Raw genomic sequence first — 23,294 nt, forward strand, 5'->3', positions numbered from 1 at the left:
TAGTATGGAGTTTGTCCGAATATTATGTTTGTGTTGGGTACACTAATAATATAAGGTTGATAACAAAGCAAATACTATTTGAACTACAGATAAGTATTATATTAGAAGACAGGGCTAAATACTATAGTAATAAGTTTAGAGAATGTTTTAAGTGAAGTACGATTTAGGTAGTCTTAAAGGTACAATAGATAAATTTTGCAATTATTTATAATCCAGATAATCAGTTAGAAGATAAACTTCTTAAGAGGCTCCATCACGGTGAAATTAAAATACCGCTAATTTTACAATAATGTAATATCTTCAAATAGATAAAAAAGATAATCGAAAAGTGGAACAAGAGCTCCCTAGACAATATTATTTTACATGAGATACCGTTATCAAGACTCACTTATCTGCTTTCGATTTCCAGGTAGGCTATTTAAAAAATCGGCATTTATTTTCGCGTTTCTAAATGGTTGCAATTGACTCGTGATAATGGTATCTCATGCAAAATAATATTGTTTAGGGAGCTCTTGTTCCACATTTCGATTATCTTTTATCTATTTGAAGATATCACATAATTACTATAAAAAATAAGCGGTATTTTAATTCCGCAGTGATTAGGCCTTTTAAGGAATAATTATAATTTTAATAATAAATTCTACTAAAGACAGAATAGCCCCGTGTAGCGTAGTCGCTAACGTTCTCGTCTTTGGTGCGAGCGGTCCCGGGTTCTAATCTCGGTGGAGACACTGGGTTGAAAAGATGACAAACCTTTTACAGGCCAGTCATCTGGCTGAGGTTTTCCTGGGTTTTCCTCATTCCCACTATGCAAATGTCGAGATGGTACCAAACATATAGATCCCAAACCACTTCTTTCCTTCCCCTTTTTTGGATAGTGGGATCACCGAGGGACATCATCCCTCATACATGAAGGGCTAACATGACCAAAGATACCAAAAGCCCAGAAACCTAATTTCTAATCTAGCAAAATCAGTTCAAAGGGTCTAGTGGAGTTTTGATTTCGTTCGATAGATCACAACCAAACAGAATATTTTCTGCTATCTAACGGCTCGAAGTCTAACTTCCAGCACTTTGCAATTATAGGCCTACTCCTTTGTTTTAATAGCAGAAAATGGGATATGGATAACCATCGTTAATTCTCCGTTACCAATGAGGACGTTAACGGATTAACTCCATTCACTAACTCGGCCTAGATAATCAACCTTGCTATCTATTGCAAAAGAAATCAGAACTCAAAAATTCGCTTTGGTTCAAAAGTTAAGGACGGATGTATGGAGACTAACGAAAGTACATACAGAGAGTAACAGCACAGACGTATGGAAAGTAACGGACGGATTTATTAACATTGTAATCTTATAATGCCTACTTGTGTAATTCTAATAAAAAATAATACTTAGCTAAAACTGCATTTCAACGATAAAAGAAAAATTGTGTTTCTACAATAAAAGAAAGGATTTTCGTATTTCTACAATAAAAGGAAGGAAAACTGTATCTCTACAATGAAAGGAAGGAAAACCATATTTGTACAACGAAGGAAAGGAAAAACTATATTTCTTCAATAAAAGAAAGGAAAACTGTATCTCTATAATAAAAGGAAGGAAAAATGTATTTCTACAATAAAAGGAAGGAAAACTGTATCTCTACAATAAAAGGAAGGAAAATCGTATTTCTACAACGAAGGAAAGGAAAAACTATATTTCTTCAATAAAAGAAAGGAAAACTGTATCTCTACAATAAAAGGAAGGAAATTCAGTATTTCTACAATAAAACAAAGGAAAACTGTATTTCTAAAATAAAAGAAAGGAAAAATGTATTTTTACAATAAAAGAAAGGGAATTCCGTATTTCTACAATAAAAGAAAGGAAAACCGTATTTCTACAATAAAAGTAAAGGAAACTGTATTTCTAGAATAAAACAAAGCAAAACTGTATTTCTACAATAAAAGGAATGAAAACCGCATTTCTACAACGAAAGAAAGGAAAACTATATTTCTACAATAAATGAAAGGGAAAACTGTATTTCTACGATAAAAGAATGGAAAATATATTTCTACAGCAAAAGAGGAAAAATTGTGTTTCTACAATAAAAGAACGAAAACTGTATTTCTACAATAAAAGAAAGGGAATTCAGTATTTCTACAATAAAAGAAAGGAAAACTGTATTTCTACAATAAAGGAAAAGAAACTGTATATCTACAATAAAAGAATGGAAAATATATTACTACAATAAAAGAAAGAAAAACTGTATATCTACAATTAAAAGAAAAGGAGTACAAATACTTACCACCCACGGTTTATCTGTCGCGTTGTTAACATTCTTCATTTTTGAAAACAAATAATCCATTAAAGGAACCTCTGGCGTAGGTTCGTCAAATTGCAACGGAGAGCGAAATATTGTTTCTTCCATTTTGTGTCACCTGAAAGAGGCAAGAACAGATACTATAAAGACAATTAGACCAAACAACAAATAAATAGAAGGAGGAAGGGTTTCGTGACAACATAACGTTGTATTATAGGTATAGGTGTTGTTATGGACAACGTAACATCATATTATGCAACATGTAGCTATGATACTCGGAAGAAAGAACGGCTACTCTTTCTTCGGCCTTGGCATGCTCTTAATTCACGTAAAGGAAGATCAAAATTAGGTGTAATGACATATTCATCTTTAAGTAAGCTATTACCATGTAATTTGTTAAATTAGTTCCAGCTAAAAATGCAAGGACACAGGAAGTACAACAAAAACCAAATCTGCTTTAAGCTTCTTTCGTTTGTGTCCAAAGGTATGTAAGTTTGCTAGTGGTTCGTGTTTTTGCTTCTCAATCTGGAGGTTCCTAATTTGGGTCCGATGCTTGCCTAATGAGATGTTTGGTCCTTCAGATAATTAACATACAAAGTTTTATAAAAGTTCAATACTCTAAACTGGAGTTGGACAAAACATTTTTTTAAAAATAAAAACTGGAACTCAATGTCTGGGAAAATCGTGAAAATGACATTTCTGTTTTCTCCAAAACCGGTTCAGGTTTTCACCGAAGCCAGTTTCGATTTTTTTCGAAAATTGGTTCGGTTTATCAACCGAAACCGGTTTGATAAAAATCAAATCTGTTTTCGATTGACAACCGAACCGATTTTAGATAGAAAACCGACTTAGTTCTGAAAAGTTACTTTGAAAAACGGTTTGGATTTTCTAAGAACCGAAAACCGACAAGAAAACTGTTTAGTGGCAACCACTAAGTAAAACTTGGACTTGTCCTCTAATTGGACTTAAAACCTGTAAAAGGTTACAGTTCTCGATTTTCCTTAATTTGAAATAGTCTTAGCTGACTTCCACCTCAAGTGAAACCACTAATAGATGTTAATATATTCAATTGTCTCTAGTACGTTGAATACTGTAAAGCAAGACTCTCCCCATACTTCGGATTAAAATCTGATAGTAATTAAGGAGTGTTTTATCCAACTTATGGCCTGTATTACATATTTCTATTGGATGTAAAACCAGTAGTAATTATAATGTTATATACTAAAATCGTACGTTTATGTGTTTGTGGCCAATTTCTTTCGATAATAAGATCTCAGAAACAATAAGCTCTAACAACGTGACATTTTCGCTTTTCGGTTCCAAATTTTGTGTAGATTTCACAGTTTTCGTTCAAATGTTAAAAAAAAAAAAGCGTGCAGTTCGTTTTTCTACTTAACGTTTTCAAGGATTGTTTTGATCTTTTAAGGCTAACATTATCACAAAGGCGTTGGAGAGGTTAAGAGTCTTCATTCCGGCGAAATTAAAATACCGCTAATTTTACAGTAATTATGTGATATCTTCAAATAGATAAAAGATAATTGAAATATGGAACAAGAGCGCCCTAGACAATATTATTTTGCGTGAGGTACCGTTATCACAAGTCACCTAGTGGCTCTCCGTTTTCAGCTGTTTAGAAACGCGAAAATAAATGCCGATTTTCAAAATGGCTCGAAATCGAAAACAGATAAGTGAGTCGTAATAACAGTATCTCATGTAAAATAATATTGTCTCGGGCGCTCTTGTTCCACATTTCGATTATGTTTTATCTGTTTGAAGATATCACATAATTAATGTAAAATTAGGGGTATTTTAATTTCGCCGGGATGAAGACTCTTAAGGCTAACATCGTCACAAAGGCGTTGGAGATGTTAATATCCTTGTTTTAGTCGACCAGTAGAGGAGCTACGTATGTGTTACATTAATATGTTTGTCTATAACAACTCCCTCCCTTTGTGAGTCTTCCTGTCCTTAACTTGTGTCTACGTATCTTTCAGTTTAACGTCCCGCGATTATGCCCTTTTTGTTAAGGGAGACGGATGATTAAGGCAAGTGAATAATGACTGAAGATTTGGTGGAATGAGAATGTAGGAGTGCCCCGATAAAAAACACGGTCACATTGTTATCCACCAGAAACTTATTTGGCCGGAGATAGAACTAGGAACCCCAAGGATATCACAGGTACCCGCTCTACTACTGAGCCTTCGTAGCCCCACTTGGCGTCTGTAAAGTGACATGAACAGATATAGTCATAGGCACCGTCTTTGGGGGGTGCAGGACACTATTGCCCCCGCCGCCAATATTAAAAAGTGGGGTGTTCGCCTCTCCAATATAATCCAGTCGACGAAGAATTAAGAAAGAGGAGCAAGAATTTCTGTCGTAAACTTCGTCGTGCTTTTAATTCAATATAGGAAGAGCCTTTGTATTCGATAGAAAACGCCATTTTTAAAACTGTTTAATGGACCACTGAAGCTTTCAAGGATCTTATAAAATAGAGGATCTGTCCTTACAACAAAATCTTGAAGCCATACGTCACCGTTTCGCCACCCCTACTCTGCTCACTCCGCCCAATAGGATCGCAATGTTTTGAGCCAACAATAATGGCGGAAACGAAAGTAGCCAATCAGACAATGGCAGAAACGAGAGTAGCCAATCAGACGTGCCGATGCTCGGTTGTTTTTTGGCTTCATCGATTTAATAGGATGAAGATACATATGGGCAGATCCTCTATTTATAACATCCTTGGAAGCTTCAACCAACACTCTGGCAGCACTGATATGACAAGTGAAGATCAATGTGGTGCACAAAGTTGCAGTGAAGCTCTCAAATTTTCAACTTGAATTTGTTTTAATGGCTTTAGGCAAATTTTACTTAGGTTATGAATTTCGCAGCGGAGCGGATGAAGTGGAGTAGCGGGCCGAGATCTGGGTTGGCGGGGAGAATAGGGGGTCCTCATCAAACAATTGATGGAAAACGGCTGAGTATGATGATATTCATTGTCCCCCCTCTCCAATATTTTCTTTAAGTCGGCGCCTACGGATATAGTAAAGAAGTGCGAAGCATATTCATATTCATATTAGAATGATGCGCTGTGTAGCATATAGTGAAAATTGACTGTTATCCTAGTAAAATATTGAAAGTCTAATACTGTAAACTAGGACTTGACCCGTAATTGGGATTATAATTTGCTAAGAGCAAGGGCATGACTCCATGAACTTACGACATCCTATTTTCATTTGCACTGTGTGCTGTTGCTTGTTAAATTTTAGCGTCCCTCTTCAACTTTGAGGCTATATAGGACGTGACTCTACATTTAAGATTATATCTAAGCCTTCTATATTTTTATCATGAGAATACGGGACACCTTCGATTACATACCCCCCCCCTCACCAAAGAAAAGAACTTTACAACACAATACATTTTTTTTTTTGGAAACATTATCATTACATTATTTGAAGTGGATACAAAGAAGTAACGAACAATCTATAGTGCAATCTGTTATCAGGAATCTTCATGCTTCTGGACAATTCTTATGAGTGTTTTGCATTTACATGAGATTTTTTCTTTTTTTCTTTTTTCTTTTTTTCTTTCTTTCTTTTTTTCTTTTTTTTTTTTGTCTGAAAATGCTACCAAAAGAATATCTTATTATTGAAGAATCTTGCAGATGAAGGAAAATCATAAACCTACATTGTCCTACATAGACATACTAGTACGCATTCAAAAAATAAGAACAATACTTAATTTTCTTGAGTCATTTTAGAATGCGTACTAGTGTGTCTATGTAGGACAATGTAGGTTTATGATTTTCCTTAGTCTGCAAGATTTTGAATAACATAATAATAGTGAGGGTTTCACCCCCAAAAAATTAGCACATGAAATTTTATTCATTTATTATTCGAAATATAATTTTCTTTTCTTAAACACTGAACATTATATCTTCCTGATATTGATACCGATAACCTGATATTCAGAGCAGAAATGGGACGGGACTAAAATACGGGACATTTGCCTGTCCTGACTAAATTGACAGGGACGCGGGACACACGGGTCCAAAAACGGGACTGTCCTGTTTCTTACGGGACATATGGCAGGTTTTTTAAATTCTAATCTCGAAAACGAGACGAGAGAATCTTTTTTAAATATTCGAGACGAGACTAGATTGGATTGGATTTTCAGTTTGTTGTCCCTGTCAGCAGTAAGACAATATGAAGTGTGTACCTACAGCTTAACCTGCGATCCGAACCATATGAGCTCCAGCCGAGAATCGATCCCGGGTCTTCCAAGACAAAGGCGCGTACGTTGACCGCTTAACCACGATGAAGCTCGAGACGAGACGAAAAATATCAGGAGTCTCGTGAGGAACGTTACTTCAGCCAAGCCTTACGTTTGAAACAGTATTTTAATGTAACAAGATGCATAGTATAGACATTGCGGTATTAATTTATAAAGCTATTGTAAATGCACTGAATTGGAATTACCAACGTTTAAAGATATACATGTCATTTATGAAAATAATATATATATATATATATATATATATATATATATATATATATATATATTACCGGGTGATTCAATGAGAACGCACCAGGCCTATATCGCAGCTAATACTGCACGTAGAGCCTTCAAACAAAAAATTGCATTACCAAATCGTATGTGTAAAATGCAATAAAAATAGTAGCGACAGCAGTGGCGTATCGTGAATATCTCCCACGGGGGTCATCTGCAAAATTTGACATGGAAACAAGGAGTTGGTTGTGCCTCCATTGAAATAAGTGCACAATGGGAGAAAGGTTGTAACACTCCCCTCTTCACCACTTCTTTAAGGGTAATGTTATATAGGTTTGTGAACACACTGTACTTGCCCAAGATGAATCGTTACGATAGTACAGCGTTGATGTTGTAGTTGTAAACGAATTAATGAATTCGTTGGCCCAGCCGGAAGATCACAGGACTCGTGTCAGAACGACAGGACCCCTCCTTGGAAGTTAAACATCAGATTAAGCTTCGATCAATATTCGGAGAAGTAATGAAGATTTCCAAAAAGATAATATTATTATTTCTAAATAACAAATTACACCAAATATTCCATATGAATTGTCTTTATTCAATTTGAGTTTATTGAATTGTTACGAATAGGCAGCCTAAATTTAGTATAAGCTGCTTATATATAGTTTAATAGTTAAATCCATGCACTCACTATAAACATGGTAAGTAGTAACCTGGTTCTACAGTCATAGGCTACAGGACATGCAAAATAAAAGCACGTAACATTGACATTGTAATTATATGCAATAGCAACTATAGAAAATCAGGAGCAAGATTCAATCAGTCAGAACACATACCAGGATTCGTAGTGACCAAATTGTAAACATCAACATTAATTAATTAATCATTCGTTATCCATATCGTACGTAGAATTCAACATTATTCATTTCACAATTATATTACTTTATTTATCATAAATTCATTGATTATCACAATGTCGTAAATCTAATAATTATCTTTGTTTTCACAAATTGATATTTTGTCACTCGAATCAGGTGATTATTTATATTATGTTATTACGCTGAGTACCCCCGTCTTGCTTATGGTTAAAAGTAATTAGCTCTTAAGAGTAAGTGCAGAACCATGAAAGTGCATAAACAAATACGAACAAACAGCTTAGGCATGTAGGAAGCAAACAATTCTCATAAACATATTTTCATGTATAAAGTTTTTAATTAATTTAATCATATTGTATTTGCTGAATTTTGGATATCACGCGGCAGGTTGTATCGAATTTGGTTCTAGAGGGCGAAATTAACTATTCAGTACCACATTATTTTCAGCATCAATTGATCTTCAACCAAATTATAACTTTCAACAGATAGTAAAATGTTATTACTAGTATTTTACCTGGATTACACTTTAATTACATATATTTATTTTGTTTCTCGTTATACTTAATATTAAATGTCCACATTTAGTAAGAATCACACTTACGTTAGTTTCATTAGCAAACTTTTTTTTTTTCACAATCAAATTTGTTCTTCTTCATGCAACGTTAGCTTTTCAGGCGCAGAATTTTAAGTATTTATTTGCCAATAAACTGAATGATACATTTAATAATTACGAATGAGATTAAATAAATTATAATAATGTAATAACAAATAAATGACTATTAGACATTAATAACACAAAGAAATTTTATATTTGTAATGCCATCAAGTAAGTTGATGGGGCATTACAAGGTCTAGAGGAAAGACCATGGCATATTTCTGGCAGAAGGTAGTCGATGCTGATGGAGGCTATTTTTAATCTTCCATGTAGACTCATGTCCAAAATTATTGTCGCATGTTTATAACTATGTTGTTGTAGAAATATAATTTGAAAACGAATTCACCCGGTATTTCTTATAATTTTAGTATGTGTATAATCGGCAAAGACATGTATGTGGCAAATTTCATGTTAAAAGAGCAGCAAATAAGAACAATAAAACGAAAATAAAACTTTCTTCTCCATTTAGCAACATTTTGTTTTACTCATTCTAGTTTTCGTATTTATAATTCTTTTACTATGGAATTTACCAGAAATATACATTTCCCGATTATACACATGGTATCATCTGCAAAATCATTATCAAATAATATTCTTATCAGAAGACAATTATAGATATGCGACAATCATTTTGGACATGAGTGTACGTCTTAAGTGACATATCGATGTTCGAAGATGGTGCGTGAAAAAGCGACAGAACTTTCTTGGCTACCTTTATAATTGAAAATGACCGATAGGCTACTAGTGTCGAATTCATAGTTGGTGGGGTCCCTAACTTGATAGGTGACAATTTTGGTGTCCTTTATGTCCAAAATGAAATTTATTCCCCCATGCGAAGGACGAGTATTCTGATAGTACCTTATATAGCCCGAATTATCCTTATATGGTATTTGAATTTTCTATTAATAGGTACAGAAGTAAGATAATTATATTTGAAAAACGAGATTATTATTATTATTATTATTATTATTATTATTATTATTATTATTATTATTATTATTATTATTATTATTATTATTATTTGCGACGAAACGAGATAAACCTCATTTCTTATTTGTACTCGTTGCCAACACTATCTCCGACCGAGATTATAATCTGGGATCCCGCGTATGCTAAAGGTACGCGAGCTAACCACGAGACAATCAAAAAAGTCTCAAACTGTGTGTGATACCAGTACTAGTAATAATCCTGTTTATAATACAAAAACATATCAGACCGTGAGTAACGCAAATGTGCAAACTGAAAAGCACTTAAGAGTTACGGGTTGCATAAACGTCTAGATGCGGGTTGCATACTTAGATGTTCTTAACCTTTATTATAAACGTAGGAGTCAGTCCAGCAGATGTCAGTCAGGCAAATAGTTGTCACTAGTTGTGCTGCCTCCTACTTGACTCAAGTAAGTGGCGCTAGTGTGCAAGCAATTTACAGCTGAAACCTGATTTTTTAATATCCCATAGTTATTCCCTTTAAACTAAAGGAGACAGGTGTTTAATGAAAGTGAATATTTGTGAAATTAACTTTCTTGTGCTCTTCCATCGGAAACGAAACTCAGGACCAGTGGTTCTTACCCGATGTGTCACGACAGTCCACTAAAATGTGTCGTGAAATTTTAGAATTTAAAAACTTATGAATAATTTAATAATAATTAGTTAAAATCGAGACAGACTGTACCAGTCAACACCTCCAGCGGTAGCAATAAACCTTAGTGTCATATAGAGTCATTATAAAAACTAATTGCCTTCACCCACGTTCAATAAGGTGTGTCATCAATCAAAAAAGTTTGAGAACCACTGCTCAGAACTACATTCATCCGCCAAATTTACGGACAAATCGAAGACTTTTGGGATTAACTAAATCATAATAATAGTAATAATAACAAAATACCTCTTGTAAGTCCAAAACTATAAACCAGGACTGATTTCGAGTTAATACACTTTCTGTAGAACGATCCGGACTGAACTGTTCCTATGTAGATTTTCATGTAAATATAACTTCAGTACGTGTTCCAAAGTACAGAATTTTACAACACACGAGAGAATTAGTTCTCCAAACTGCTGTATCATTGTTTAATCAGAACAATGACTCCTGAAGAACGTAGTTTACAAAGAATTTAGTCATAACGAAATACATAATCCGAAGTTTACATCCACAAGAGCTGAAAATGTAATAGCATTATGCATTTAAGTTATTGACAATTTAAATTATCTTTCTTCTGTCTTTCTTATACACACGTGTTACATCATTCCAGAAGATATCGAGTACATTCATGCTGTACATTTAATTCAACAAAAAGATAACATGTGTTTCTCAGGACATTAGTATCATAAGATCCAGTACGTTGTACGCGTATGGTTGATAACAGTTTGAATGTTTTTTGTTTATAATATGAACATAAAACCTGATGTAATATCAAGATTAAACCTGAAGATGATAAATATATATTTCAGCTTCAATATTACATAACGCTGTATACTTACGTTGATATATAGGGTATAATGGGGCATTTTGAAATGACTTCTATTCCGTCCGAGTTACAGTAGAGCGTCGATTATCTGAACGTCGGTCAACCGAACGACCGCTTAACCGAACTGAGTACTCGCTCGCACCAGTTACTCTCCCACCCTACCGTCCATCATCCCCCTCACTCCCAAACTAAGTTTCCCACAGTAGTCGCCGCACTGAGCCACCGCTGGCGGAACATTGCTTCTAATGGGGCCTTCATAAGGCACTGCTGACCGGCCAAGCCGCCAGTCGCTGTGTTTCAACAATCAGCACACTTCTGTCGGTTTGGCACTGGCTGTAGAAGTACAGTACAGTACAGTTCGATTATCCGAACAAACCAGTTTTCCGAACACCCATGTCCCCCAATTACTTCGGATAATCGACGCTCTACTGTATTTGTAAATTAATATTATGCATATAGCAAGCAAAATGGCAAAATATATTTTTAAAATGGCAGTTTACCTTGCAAAAATAAATATTCATTGTATGGTGATATTTTTAATTCATCAAAAGTTTAACTTAAATGCGTTTATACATTAAACTTACTAACTAGCTCTATGCAAGGGCGCCGATCCTGGGGGGACCGAGGGGGACCGCCCCCCCCAAAAATCACGTGGGCCCCCTATTGTATTTACGAATATACAATATTTGGCATAATATGAGTGCAGTTTGTCTTAAAATATTCATATATATATATACCTTCTGCGTATGAATGGGCCCCAAAAATTTACAGAAAAATCGTCGCTCTTGACTCTATGCCCTAATGAATCCGGAGATTCAATATCGCGTTCACAAAAGCTTTCCTTAGCTAACTGCATCCAGGTTTTACTTTGCATTCCTATGTTGTGGTTCACTTCTTCCAGACAGTTTCGGCTCTCTAAGGGTATCCAATCACAATAAACCATAAACAAATAATAAAAATTACCATCAAATATATGGGTTGTCTTATTCTCAAATGAAAATTAGTCTTATCAAGGTAAATAAATGTTTATTCATATAATTAAATTGAAAAATGATTCGACGAAATTCCTTAAGGTTAAAAAAAAAAGATCAGGAACCCTTTCACTTCAGAGCCCTTTCCCCTAAGTCAGATGATTATCACTCAGACCAACATACTCCTACAAACTTTCTTAGTCAGACTCCACTGATCCGTCACTCCCTCACAGTTTTGTCTGACGCCTACCAAGTTGATGACCCTAACAATGTTTGGAAAATGGTATAAATTATGTAGTTTCTCGTTATGATTTTTTCGCTATTCCCCATTCCGTTCCTCTTGGATCCGAATATCCGTCTCAGGATCTTGTTTTCAAATATTTTCAGTCTATGTTCTTCCCTCAAAGTAAGCGACCATCTTTCGCGACCATACAGAACAGTAGGCATGATTATAATTTTATATATTTTAAGCTTCAAATTCCTCAACAGAACTCGCGACAAGAGATTTTGAACTGAATAATAACACGAATTCCCTGCTTTCAGTCGATATTTAATATCTTCGTGGATATAATTTTGGGTCCTAGATATTTGAAAGTATCCACTTTGTCGAAGGTATTATTGATATTTTAACGTATCCATAATTTTCCATTATTATGATCGCGGCGAATTTCCATGTATTTACTTCTCTTTGTGTATTACTAAACACATGTACCTACAAGCGTTTAATAAGACCTCTGCATTTCTTTCTATTGTTCTTCTATCATCCCCTATCAAATTTTATATCATCAACATACGCCATAACCTTGCGAATACCACTCAACTCTAGACCCTGGTTGGTATCTTTGGTTGTTCTGATAGCGTATTCCAGGATAAAGTTAATAATAATAGCGACAATGCATCTCCTTTTTTCGACGTGAAAGCTCGTGACAAAAATGTTCCTACCCGGACTTTACTTTGGGATTCATATAAACATATCTTAATTAATCTAATTAGCTTTTTTTGGTATTCCAAATTCTGTAACAATGTGCAATATTTCCTAACCGAGTCGTAAGGCTGTCTAAAAATCAATATACGGTATAATTGATGTGTCAGGGATTGTATTCCCACTTCTTTTCGAGTATTTGTCGAATGGTAAATATTTAGTCGATATTTGATCGATTTCATCTAAATCTGCACTGATAATATCCAATAATTTAATCTGTTTATGTGGTCATTCTTGCTAATACGAGTAAATGCCTCGATAATTATCACAATAATTTTGGCATTATTTATTATTTTTGTTTTATTTTATTTTTTTCAAATTGGAGCAATGATTGATTCTTTCGACTTTTATGGCAATTCCTCCTTGTTCCAGATAAAGAGAATGTGTTTTTGCATCTTGTTCCACAATTTTTCGCCTCTAGCTGAAATTAACTCAGCCGGAATTTCGTCCACATCCAGATATTTGTGTTTCTTTAGTTTCTTTATAGTGATTTATACTTCTGTTTGGTCAGGTTCTGGAATATACGGTTCTGCGGTGTGTATTTCCCTTTCCGCACTAACAATAATGTTTTGGCTGCGTGTTAAGCAAATCGTCAAAGAAATTTTTTTCCGTCTATTTAAGATGCTATCTGTGTCAGTGAGAACTGTTTCGTCAGCCTTTCCTTTAATATATAATCACGACATATTAAAAAGCCTTTCTTAAATTCGTTGATCCTTTTATACATATCCCGTTGATCTCTTCATACAAACATCTTTTGTTTTTACTATCATTTTCAAGTTATTTCCTAACGATGACGGAAGAATCAGTGGAATTAGACTGTGGGGGGAAAAGAGAGTGTCCCGAGAAAACTCACAGACACGATGTTGTCCACCACAAACTTACTTGGCCAAAGCTCGAACCAGAGACTCCATACACCAGCGGTAAGTGTTCTACCACTGAGCCACCATGTCCTTCTGCCCCGAAAGGAGGGCGTACCTGTAATTTATTTTTAAAAAATTGACGTTTCTCATCGTGTATCTGTTCTGAGCTATAGACTTATCTACTGAGTTCATAAAGTAAGTTCTTTATCATACATCTGTTCTGAATTGTAACTGCTGAATTAAACATTTACATTAAATATATTATTTATTTAATTAATTATTTTTAGTAAATTATTTTAGACAACAAACTAAAGAACAACGATACTCTTTCTGCTAATCAAACTCATTGTTTGATCTCAAAGTTAGGAATTCGGAGCCGAGATATCTCAGTGGCCCAACGGTCAAAGTGCTGAGTATACTGGTATTCGTCCGATCACACCGAAGTCAAGCAGCATCGAGTCTAGTCAGTGCTTCGATGGGTGGCAGCCTGGGAACATCAGATGTTGTTGCTATATAATGGCTAGCACGTACACCTTTAAGAGTCTTCATCCCGGCGAAATTAAAAAACCGCTAATTTTACAGTAATTATGTGATATCTTCAAATAGATAAAAGATAATCGAAATGTGGAACAAGAGCGCCCTAGACAATATTATTTTACATGAGAAACCGTTATCACGACTCACTTATCTGCTTTCGATTTCGAGCCATTTTGAAAATCGGCATTTATTTTCGCGTTTCTAAACAGCTGAAAACGGAAAGCCACTAGGTGACTTGTGATAACGGTACCTCACGCAAAATAATATTGTCTAGAGCGCTCTTGTTCCATATTTCAATTATCTTTTATCTATTTGAAGATATCACATAATTACTGTAAAATTAGCGGTATTTTAATTTCGCCGGGATGAAGACTCTTAATGTACGGCGTCATGGGTTCGATTCAGGGTGGGAAAGCCTTTGGAATTTTAACCGTCCTCGACGTTTGTGTGTTCGTGCCTCTGTAGTTAGAGGTTAATGGGAAAACAAGTAACATGCAGTGAAAACGTAGTATTTGGTTAAAAAAAAAAAAGTGGTAAATCGTTCCCTCTAGTGCGTGCAGTCTCTGGTTCGATCCCAGTTCGGTGAGCTTTGTGGTGGACAAACGTTGTTTGCGTGGGTTTTCTCGGGGTTTCTCCCTTTTCCTCCTACTTTCTTCATTCCACCATTTCACTCATTTCTTGTCATCACCGTCTCCCTTTGCCTCGATGCATAAACGTGGGACGTTAAACTAAATTTTTTATTACAAAGTTTGGAATAATTGTGCCTAACATGACACAATCACTGGTAAAATATTGATCATGTCCGAACCGGACGATTTATCTCCAAAACCTCCAGAGAACTTTGAAAATCTTGCAAAAATTTGTCCCAGTTACGCAAGCCTTAACATTAAGACGACAGTGGTCATTGGGACGCAAAAACTGTAAAATCATCCTAACTCGGTAGTTTGTAAATCTCTTCATAACTAATTAGATTATTAACGTTTTTTTTTCTTTCTTGCTTGCTTGCTTTTTCTTTTACGCTTTCCTTATGAACTATGGAATTAAGCAATAGATTTTGATTATGCTCTCGTATATACATTAAATATTTACACAACGGTAACAGTAATTGCTTCATGAAATTTGTGTTTAAACCGTTGAAAACAATTTTCCGTTCGTTATTTCATTTTTTTTCCTTTCATATTTCTGTGTTCTTTACACGAATTAATACTTATTTTTTGTTAAATAAATTGCCGGTTGAAGTCATTGCTCCGAAAACAATGACACAGCTTTTTTTCCGTATGAGCTGTACTATTTCTGTACTTTGGAACTTCCGAGAGACTCATACAGTATTAAGAGATTGTGGAGTGCAAGATAAAAGACAGTCGTATGGACCACTACCTGGTAGCGAGGATTTATCCCAGACTACATATTCCATAGTGATTTGTTGACGTACAAAGAGCAAAGGTACCGTATCAAAGATCTACCAGTGTTAATCTCTTCTGTATCACTCGTTAGTGTACTATTATTTTGATTAGTGTACCGGTGTATTAACACTAACTAATCCGCCTCAGTGATTTTATTTAACTCGTATATCACTGTGTGAGAAGGCATACTTAAAAGTACCGGTAGTAAGATCAATTAATTCAAAAGTCGGAAAATGAAGTGTGGTTATGTAATCCATTTCTTTCGGAGATGAAGTAATGTGACGGTGAACGGTCCATAACAGTACATCTGGAGGAGGTCTTTGCCCCTCCTAATTGTGCCTTAGGTCGTGGTTTGGAGCAGGTCCTAGCCAGGTCATCTATCATACAACAAATGTGCCCAGGTCCAACACGTGCATTTGCACTGGGCGGAAAGTTTCGAGAGGAGACAAAATTTATCTTAAATATAATTATTAATATTTTTTGTTGGAAACAGACTTCATCGTAGTTCAATTTATTAAGCTGACCTTCCATTTGAATGCTACAATCATAAATCATATTTAGTCGCATTAGTTTAAAGTCACATGGACAATGCTAAAGCAAATTGTCAAACAAATTCCAGAATGAATTTCTTGATTGTTGTCAAATACAAGAACTCAATTCTCGAACAGTAGCGAACATCTGTTCCATTTAGTAAGTTATCACAGTTTTCATATGAAAACTAGTCTTGTCTTTGTCACAAACAAGCTCCTTAAACCTATCATTGAAGGTAGAAACATTTTTTTTTAAGAGATGTGGAAAGAAAATCCGGAAAGAGCTAGTTGCACTGGAATTGCAAACTGATATATTGAGCTTGAAGCTCGATATTGAATTCTATAAAAACGATTACCTTCTTTCCTCTGAGGGTATGTTTGCTTTTCTTACACTAACATAATGAAAAAAAAGAAAAACAGACACAAGGGGGTTGTATTTGTAGTGTTTAGGCCCTTCTGAGCAAGGTCGCCGATCATGGGGGGCCTAGGGGGCCCGGGCCCCCTCAAAGCTCATGTGGGCCTCCATGTACTTTTATGAATATACATTTTATATGTAGTTTTTTATTGTTATATGTATTGTTACATGTATTTTTTTATGAATGGGCTCTTGCAAAGTTACAGAGAAATCGGCGCCCTTGCTTCTGAGTGCGAGAGCTTTCTCCCTCTTCGTTGTTCATGAGCATATTTAAAGTCTTTGCTTTTAATATTTGTTCTTCCTGGAGAAAGGGGTGGTAAATGATAGCATTACATGGGGCGGCTAATTGCCTAGGGCCGGTTCACGTCCTGCCATTCATAACTAGTATTGCATAAGGACGTTTAAAAAATCAAGCCTTAATTCAAACGAGTGACTTTCATTTCACATTTGACAGATTTCCAAACTATAAGTGATGCAATTTTGAAAGAGGAAGTGGAACACACACATCTATATTTTTGTTTCCAGAGAGGAATAAGAACGAATCGGGAACCTCTTTTTGGGAGCGCTGTGTCTATATAACCGCAGAAGTGCCAATAAATTATTACCATTTCGATTTAGTAGTTTACTACACTATACGATAAAATAATGTTAATTATAAAGCTTCAATTCTTTGCTTGTCCTATTAAAATAAAAGCGTATTCATGTTCAATGTCATCACGCCATTTAGAAATAATACACAGCTGCAGATAAGTGAAAAAACTTACTAGCTAGCGCCTATCAAACGAACTTTTTACTTGTTGTTACGTGTAGTCTGTTTTTAGTATTAACATAGAGTTTAATTTGTAAAGAGAACTGTGATATATTTTCGTATTGCCTCAGCATATAAACATACAGTAAATGACACGTGAGTCATGCAGATTTGACCTCAAACTAAGTACCTATATTTCAAAGAGGATACTATACTAATACTACCCAGAGTAAATGGAACTTATATGAGTAATAACATAATAACCATTTTGGGGGTTCGAACAAATTGTTTCGAACATCTTGATAGGTTAATCGTCTGTTTCAATGTTTTCCATTGGCCATTCTCGATTAGAGAAGGGTTTGGCATTATTCATATAACTTCCATTTACTCTAGTATTACAAATGTTAGCAGTTTCCCGCTATATTTGTCGGTTATAAATTTTGTCACTATATTAATCAATTAATTAATTTTTATCTTTATGATAGTATATTACTATAGTACTCGAAATACCCTAGTAGCAAGAAATCTTTTGGTCAGTTGGTGCGTGCTTGGCTTTTGCCTTTCTACGCTTGCAATTGAAACGGGTGCTTTCATACAATCTGCCTTCTGTTGTACTTATAAGCGATGCTTAAGACCCTTCGCAGAGCGTCATAGCATCACTGGCCGTTCATTGGCTATTGACTTGACTTGACTTGTAAAATGCTTGCTTCAAGTTTGAATGGAACATTGAATGCAAGGTTGTCCCGATGTAACTTCGGTTACTGGAATCGAGCTTGCGGCATGCTTGCACGTTTTCCAATCAAGTTGGATGGAAGCTTGGTTGACTTGCAATTCAAGCTTACATCAAGCGGTTTGCAAGTTGTGTCTGCTACTAGGGTAGATACCAGCTGAACCAAACACTTGAGTACTTTTTATAAAGGGCGCCGATCCTAGGGGTCCGGAGGGTCCGCCCCTCCCCAAAGCTCATGTGAATCCCCGCATTGTATTTATGAATATACAATATTTGACATAATTTGAATGCAATTCGTCTTAAAAATCCTCATATACCGTATGCCTTCTCCATTTGAATGGCCTCTCCAAACTTACAGAAAAATCGGCGCCCTTGCTTTTTATCGTTTTATCCTTCTTTTGTTCTCCTCGGAAAAATGAAATAAAATGTAAATGTTAGTTTAACCTCCCACATTAATGTTCTGAGGGTTAAAAGAGATATTCTACATGATGGATGTAAATGAGCGATCATGAAGGAGAGGATGAGATAAATTCAATAGGATCAAAGTGGAGAATCTGGAGAAAATTTACAAACACAATGTTGTCTGCCACAAACTCGCATATCCTGGGATCGAACCAGAAACCATTTGTTTCAAACGTAAACGCTTTATATTTTTTAAAAAGAAATTAAATACCGTACTCCTTAGTTTTCTTACTTAGCTAATTAATAATTTTTATCTTTTATTCGAACCATAACAATACGCATCATGATCAGCCAGTGGTTTTATTCAAACCATTACAGTACGAATAGTCATTAGGTAGTGAAGCGCTCACCTCTGGTGTGAGAGGCCCATCGTTCGATCATATGTAGTGTGAGTTTGTGATGAAAAGTATCGTATAAGTGTGCTTTCTTGAGGTTTCTTTGCGATTTCTCCCGTTTCCTCCCACACTCTTATATCACCAGTTTTACTACAATCATTCATTTTCATAAGCTATCTTATTTCGCCTGCAGATTATACTGGAGGACGTAAAACTGAAAGATGTTATTATTTAAAGCATTACCAAGAATATTCCTGTTCAAAATTTGGATTGAAACCAGGATAGTTTCTTTTGCAATGTTCATCCTAGTAAGGGGGGATTAACGCTTTTAGGGCCCTGGAGCCGACTATTTCAAGGGGGCCCTCTGTTACCAATTATTCCAGCGCATAAATTTTCTTTGCTGCCTTCTACAACCTCATAGGCTTATCGAAACACCGAGAATTATGCTATAATATTTTAATGTGCTCCAAGTTTACAACAATTTGTTTAATTACATACATTATTAACAGTTAAATGCTCATATACCGCAGTGTAATACACAAACGTCAAATACAAGCCAAACGGTCAACAGTCCCTGCAAAAACACTAATAGAGTAAAAGGGAAAAAATCATATACAAATAGGTAAAGCTGTACAAAGAAAATTGTTAGAAAAGTTTTCTTTCTACATTTTTGCTCTGTAAAGGATTCTATTATGTCATTAAACGACATTGAAATACGAGATATTTTAAAGGAATTGTCACCACAAGTTGGTTGGTAAAAGAGTCCCAAAATTGCTCACTCCCTCACAAAATAAGTATCGTGAAGACGCTGGTGGAAGAAGACAACTTTAGCGATATCGCGAGCGAAGCGAATGGAAAAAAAATAACATGGGTCTGAAGCCTATGACATAAGTTTATTGTTATATTTTAGTATTAAAGAGAGAGATTTTGGGGGAGCCCCTAAGCCTGGGCTCCATTGGCTCCGCCCTTAATCCACTCCTGATCCTAGTGTGTTTCTGGTTGCTTAGTTACACCCGCCATACGTAGCACGTAACTGTGATAGGGCGGATAACAAACTTCATGACTAGTGTTGTAAATAAAAAAAAAAAAACGGTTCGTATTTTTTCAGAAATGTGCGTTTTTTTTTAAAAAAAAAACATTGCCTCTCGTTTTTTTCTAAATTTCGTTTTTTTTTTCAAATAGCCATTTGTGATGCATCGTACGTCTATTTAATTATGAAATATTTTTATGTAGGTGTAATCACCGTAAAATGTAACATAAATTAAACGCTAGATACTGATACGCTACAAATATTTTACAATTTACATAAATACCATACCTATTAACAATTCGGGTTTCAGCAGTTTTCATCAATATCAAGTAAGAAATAAAAGTAGAAATGAAATTTTGTTTTTTTCGTGAAAGCAGGCCTTTAATAAGTACGAAAATAACGTCACGAACAGTATAAAATTCCAATAACTTGTCTAAAGATAAAAACTAATACTAATTTGCCTAATAGTATTTTTCTAAATGCCATATTTAAATAATTTGTCGACTAGATATGTATGATATGCAGAACCGGCTCTACCATATATGCAACACGTGCATTTGCGTGGAGCGGCAAGCTTGGAGCGGCAAAATCTGTCATAAATATATTATTTAAATTAAATATTTCTTGTTGGAAACAGACTTCATGATGATGGTAGTTAAATTTACTAAGCTGACCTATTTGAATACTACATTCATAAATTATGTTTAGGTTGCATTAGTTTAAGGCCACATGGACAATGCTAAAGCAAATGGTCGAATAAATCCTAGCACAAATTGCTTGATTGTTATCAAATGCAAGAATTCAATTCTCGAATAGTAGTGAATATCTGTTCCATTTAGTTAGTTATCACAGTTTTGATATGAAACTAGTCTTGTTTTTGTCAGAAACAAGTTCCTTATCACTGAAGATAGAAACAAGTTTTTTTTAAATGTTAGAAGATGTAGAAGAAAAATCAAGAAATAAAGATAAAAGAGCTAGTTGCACTGGAACTGCAAACTGATACTTTGATATTAAAGCTCGATAGTGAATTCTATAAAAAGGATTACCATCTTTCCTCTACAGGTGTGTTTGCTTTATCTTTCACCAACATAAAAGATTAATATTTAAACTAGAGCTCCTCCGTGGCTAAGCGGTTAGCGTACGCGCCTTTGGCGTGGGAGACCCGGGTTCGATTCCCGGCGGGAGCTCATGTGGTTCGGATTCCACGTTAATCAGTAGGTCCACGTCTCATATAGCCTCGCTGCTGAACGGGGCGTTAAAATCAACTCAACTCAAACTTTAAAAAAAAAACAGACACAACAGGATCGCATTTTTAGTAAGTATTTAAGCCTTTCTGAGTGAAACTGCACTTACCCTCACCTTTGTTGTTCATGCTGGAGTAGCATACTTAAAATCATGACTTTTAAGATTTGTTCTTTCTGAAGAAAGAGGGAGGCGGCAAATTATGCCATTGCACGAGGTGACAAATTGACTAGGACCGGCCCTGATGATATGTAATTAAGACATGAATATAGGATGACTCAATTTGAAGTAATGCAGGGTGTTTCAAAATTAATATTAGGGTTTTGAAACCTTGTAGTATCTATTACAATTAACTTACAATTATAAATATTATATCAAATGAAAGAGCAACTCAAACAGTTTTGTACGCACGCATGTACATGCATTGTTTCTTCTGTCTGCCGTTAGAAAGAGCAAGTAGCAAAGATGGAGACTAGAGAGCAGAAAGCTTTTTGTGTTTTAATAAAGACTGAATCTGCACAGTGCAACCGTCTGTGTGAAGAATATTAAGGAGACGCAACTACGTCTTTATCGTTTGCAGTTGTTACAGGTCTAAAGCCTACAGACTACGGTTTACGCGCCAATTTCGCAAGTGAAATATTCCTGCATAACAATGAAGATTTTCTGGATCGTGTCGTCTTCAGTGATAAATCGACCTTTCACCTAAGAGCTAATGTGAACACTCAAAATGTTTACATCTGGCCGTCAGCAAATCCTCAGGAGATGGTACAGTTGGAACGAGACTCCCCTAAATTGAATGTGTTTTGTGTCATATGGCGGAAAGTTTATGGGCCTTTCTCGCCTATCGACTCGATGTGTGCCGTGTGACGAATGAATCTCACATTGAACACTTGTAGCAAAGACTGTTTGAGGTGCTCTTTTACTTAATGCATTGCTTATAATTGTACGTAAAATGTAATAAGTACTACGAAGACTTAAAACCCCAAAATTTATTTTGAAACACCCTGCATTTCTCACCAACAGTGTTGGAACTAAGATGTAAAAAGGAGAGAAAATTTTCCTTATAAAGTTATTGTTTACAACGATATTATTATTAGTCGAGACTATAACTCCAACAACAACACGAGTTAGTAGTCAAAAAAATGTAATCAAATGTATACTCGGTGGCCCAGGTGGCCAAAGTGGCACATACGGGTGTGTTACTTGTTTAATCCGCTCCTGTGTGAACACTAATTAAGATATCGGGATATTATTCTTGCAAAATATGATTGGACTATAGTTTATCATATTAATTTCTTTTTCTTCTGGTGTCGAATTTCCTTCTCAAATTTCACCCCAGTCAAAAATTCGAGAATTTTCTAATTTCGAATTTCCTTTACTTCTTTTTTCCCTGTAGCTTCCTTCGTTGTAGAAAGACATCCTTAAGACTTGCCAGGTAGATACCTCGGATGGATACCTAACTATTGACATAAATTGGACGGGCCTGCGCGCAGTGTTGCCAATTAGGGAAATTAAAATTCTCCTATATTTGGGCAAAAAAATAGAAATTTTTCTTTATAAATCTGTACCTATACGTCCGAGTGCAAGTCAACTTACGCCAGTCAAACATTTGTCCTTACTTAACAAACGCAAGTACAGATCGTTACAATGGGGTAATTAGGGGGCGCACATAAAATTCGTATTTAGGTTCTAACCCTTGATTTTTCTAGTTTTTCCTTACTTTTCTGTTTACCGTAATATATGTTTGGTAATTAGAAGCTTTGTTCCTTAAATATCGCCATAATACTTGTAGGATATATTAGTAGTGTACCAATGTTTAATTTAAGATAGTTTGCGTCTGTCTGGTAGCAGTGTTGCCAGCTACAGAAAATTTTAATTCCAGATTTTAGAGGGAAATTTTGGAAAAATTATATGTTTTGTCTCTACTATTTCCCTCTTGTTGGCTATATCGGAACAAACGTACCACTATCTGGAAGTCTCGTCTTTGCTCTACACAACGCACTATAGAAAGTTTCAGTAGGATAATTAGGGGAAGTACAGTTGAGGTTTACAGTAGCCCTTGTTCTCTAATTGGAAAGATAACTGTGATATTTTTAAAGGTAGAATGATATATTTTTTATTGACATGTTTACTTTATTAGATATCGTCAGAATACTTGTAGGATATATTAGAGGGATACCAAAGCTTATTTTAAGATAGTTTGTGTGTGTGTCTGATAACAGTTTGTCCAGCTACAGAAAAATTTAAT

The 23,294-nt window shown here is 35.3% G+C and overlaps 2 protein-coding genes across 2 annotated transcripts in view; one reads left to right on the forward strand and one right to left on the reverse strand.

Moving 5' to 3' along the window:
- Nucleotides 1-10,332, reverse strand: part of LOC145675760 (uncharacterized) — a 63,457-nt gene extending 53,125 nt beyond the window's left edge. Inside the window, exons 1-2 of the mRNA XM_081746416.1 lie at nt 10,222-10,332; nt 2,287-2,419 (exon numbers count right to left, since the gene is read on the reverse strand). Of these exons, the coding sequence (XP_081602542.1) occupies nt 2,287-2,409 (123 nt within the window). The 5' untranslated portion in view covers nt 2,410-2,419; nt 10,222-10,332. The remainder of the gene's footprint in view (nt 1-2,286; nt 2,420-10,221) is intronic.
- A 5,167-nt stretch (nt 10,333-15,499) lies between these two features.
- The window catches only part of LOC145675761 (uncharacterized), a 63,355-nt gene continuing 55,560 nt past the window's right edge, over nt 15,500-23,294 (forward strand). Inside the window, exon 1 of the mRNA XM_081746417.1 lies at nt 15,500-15,594. The gene's annotated coding sequence lies outside the window, so the exon portion shown is untranslated. The remainder of the gene's footprint in view (nt 15,595-23,294) is intronic.

The sequence above is a fragment of the Thermobia domestica genome, chromosome 18 (assembly GCF_964235325.1).
Source record: "Thermobia domestica chromosome 18, izTheDome1.hap1.1, whole genome shotgun sequence".
NCBI lineage: Eukaryota > Metazoa > Arthropoda > Insecta > Zygentoma > Lepismatidae > Thermobia > Thermobia domestica.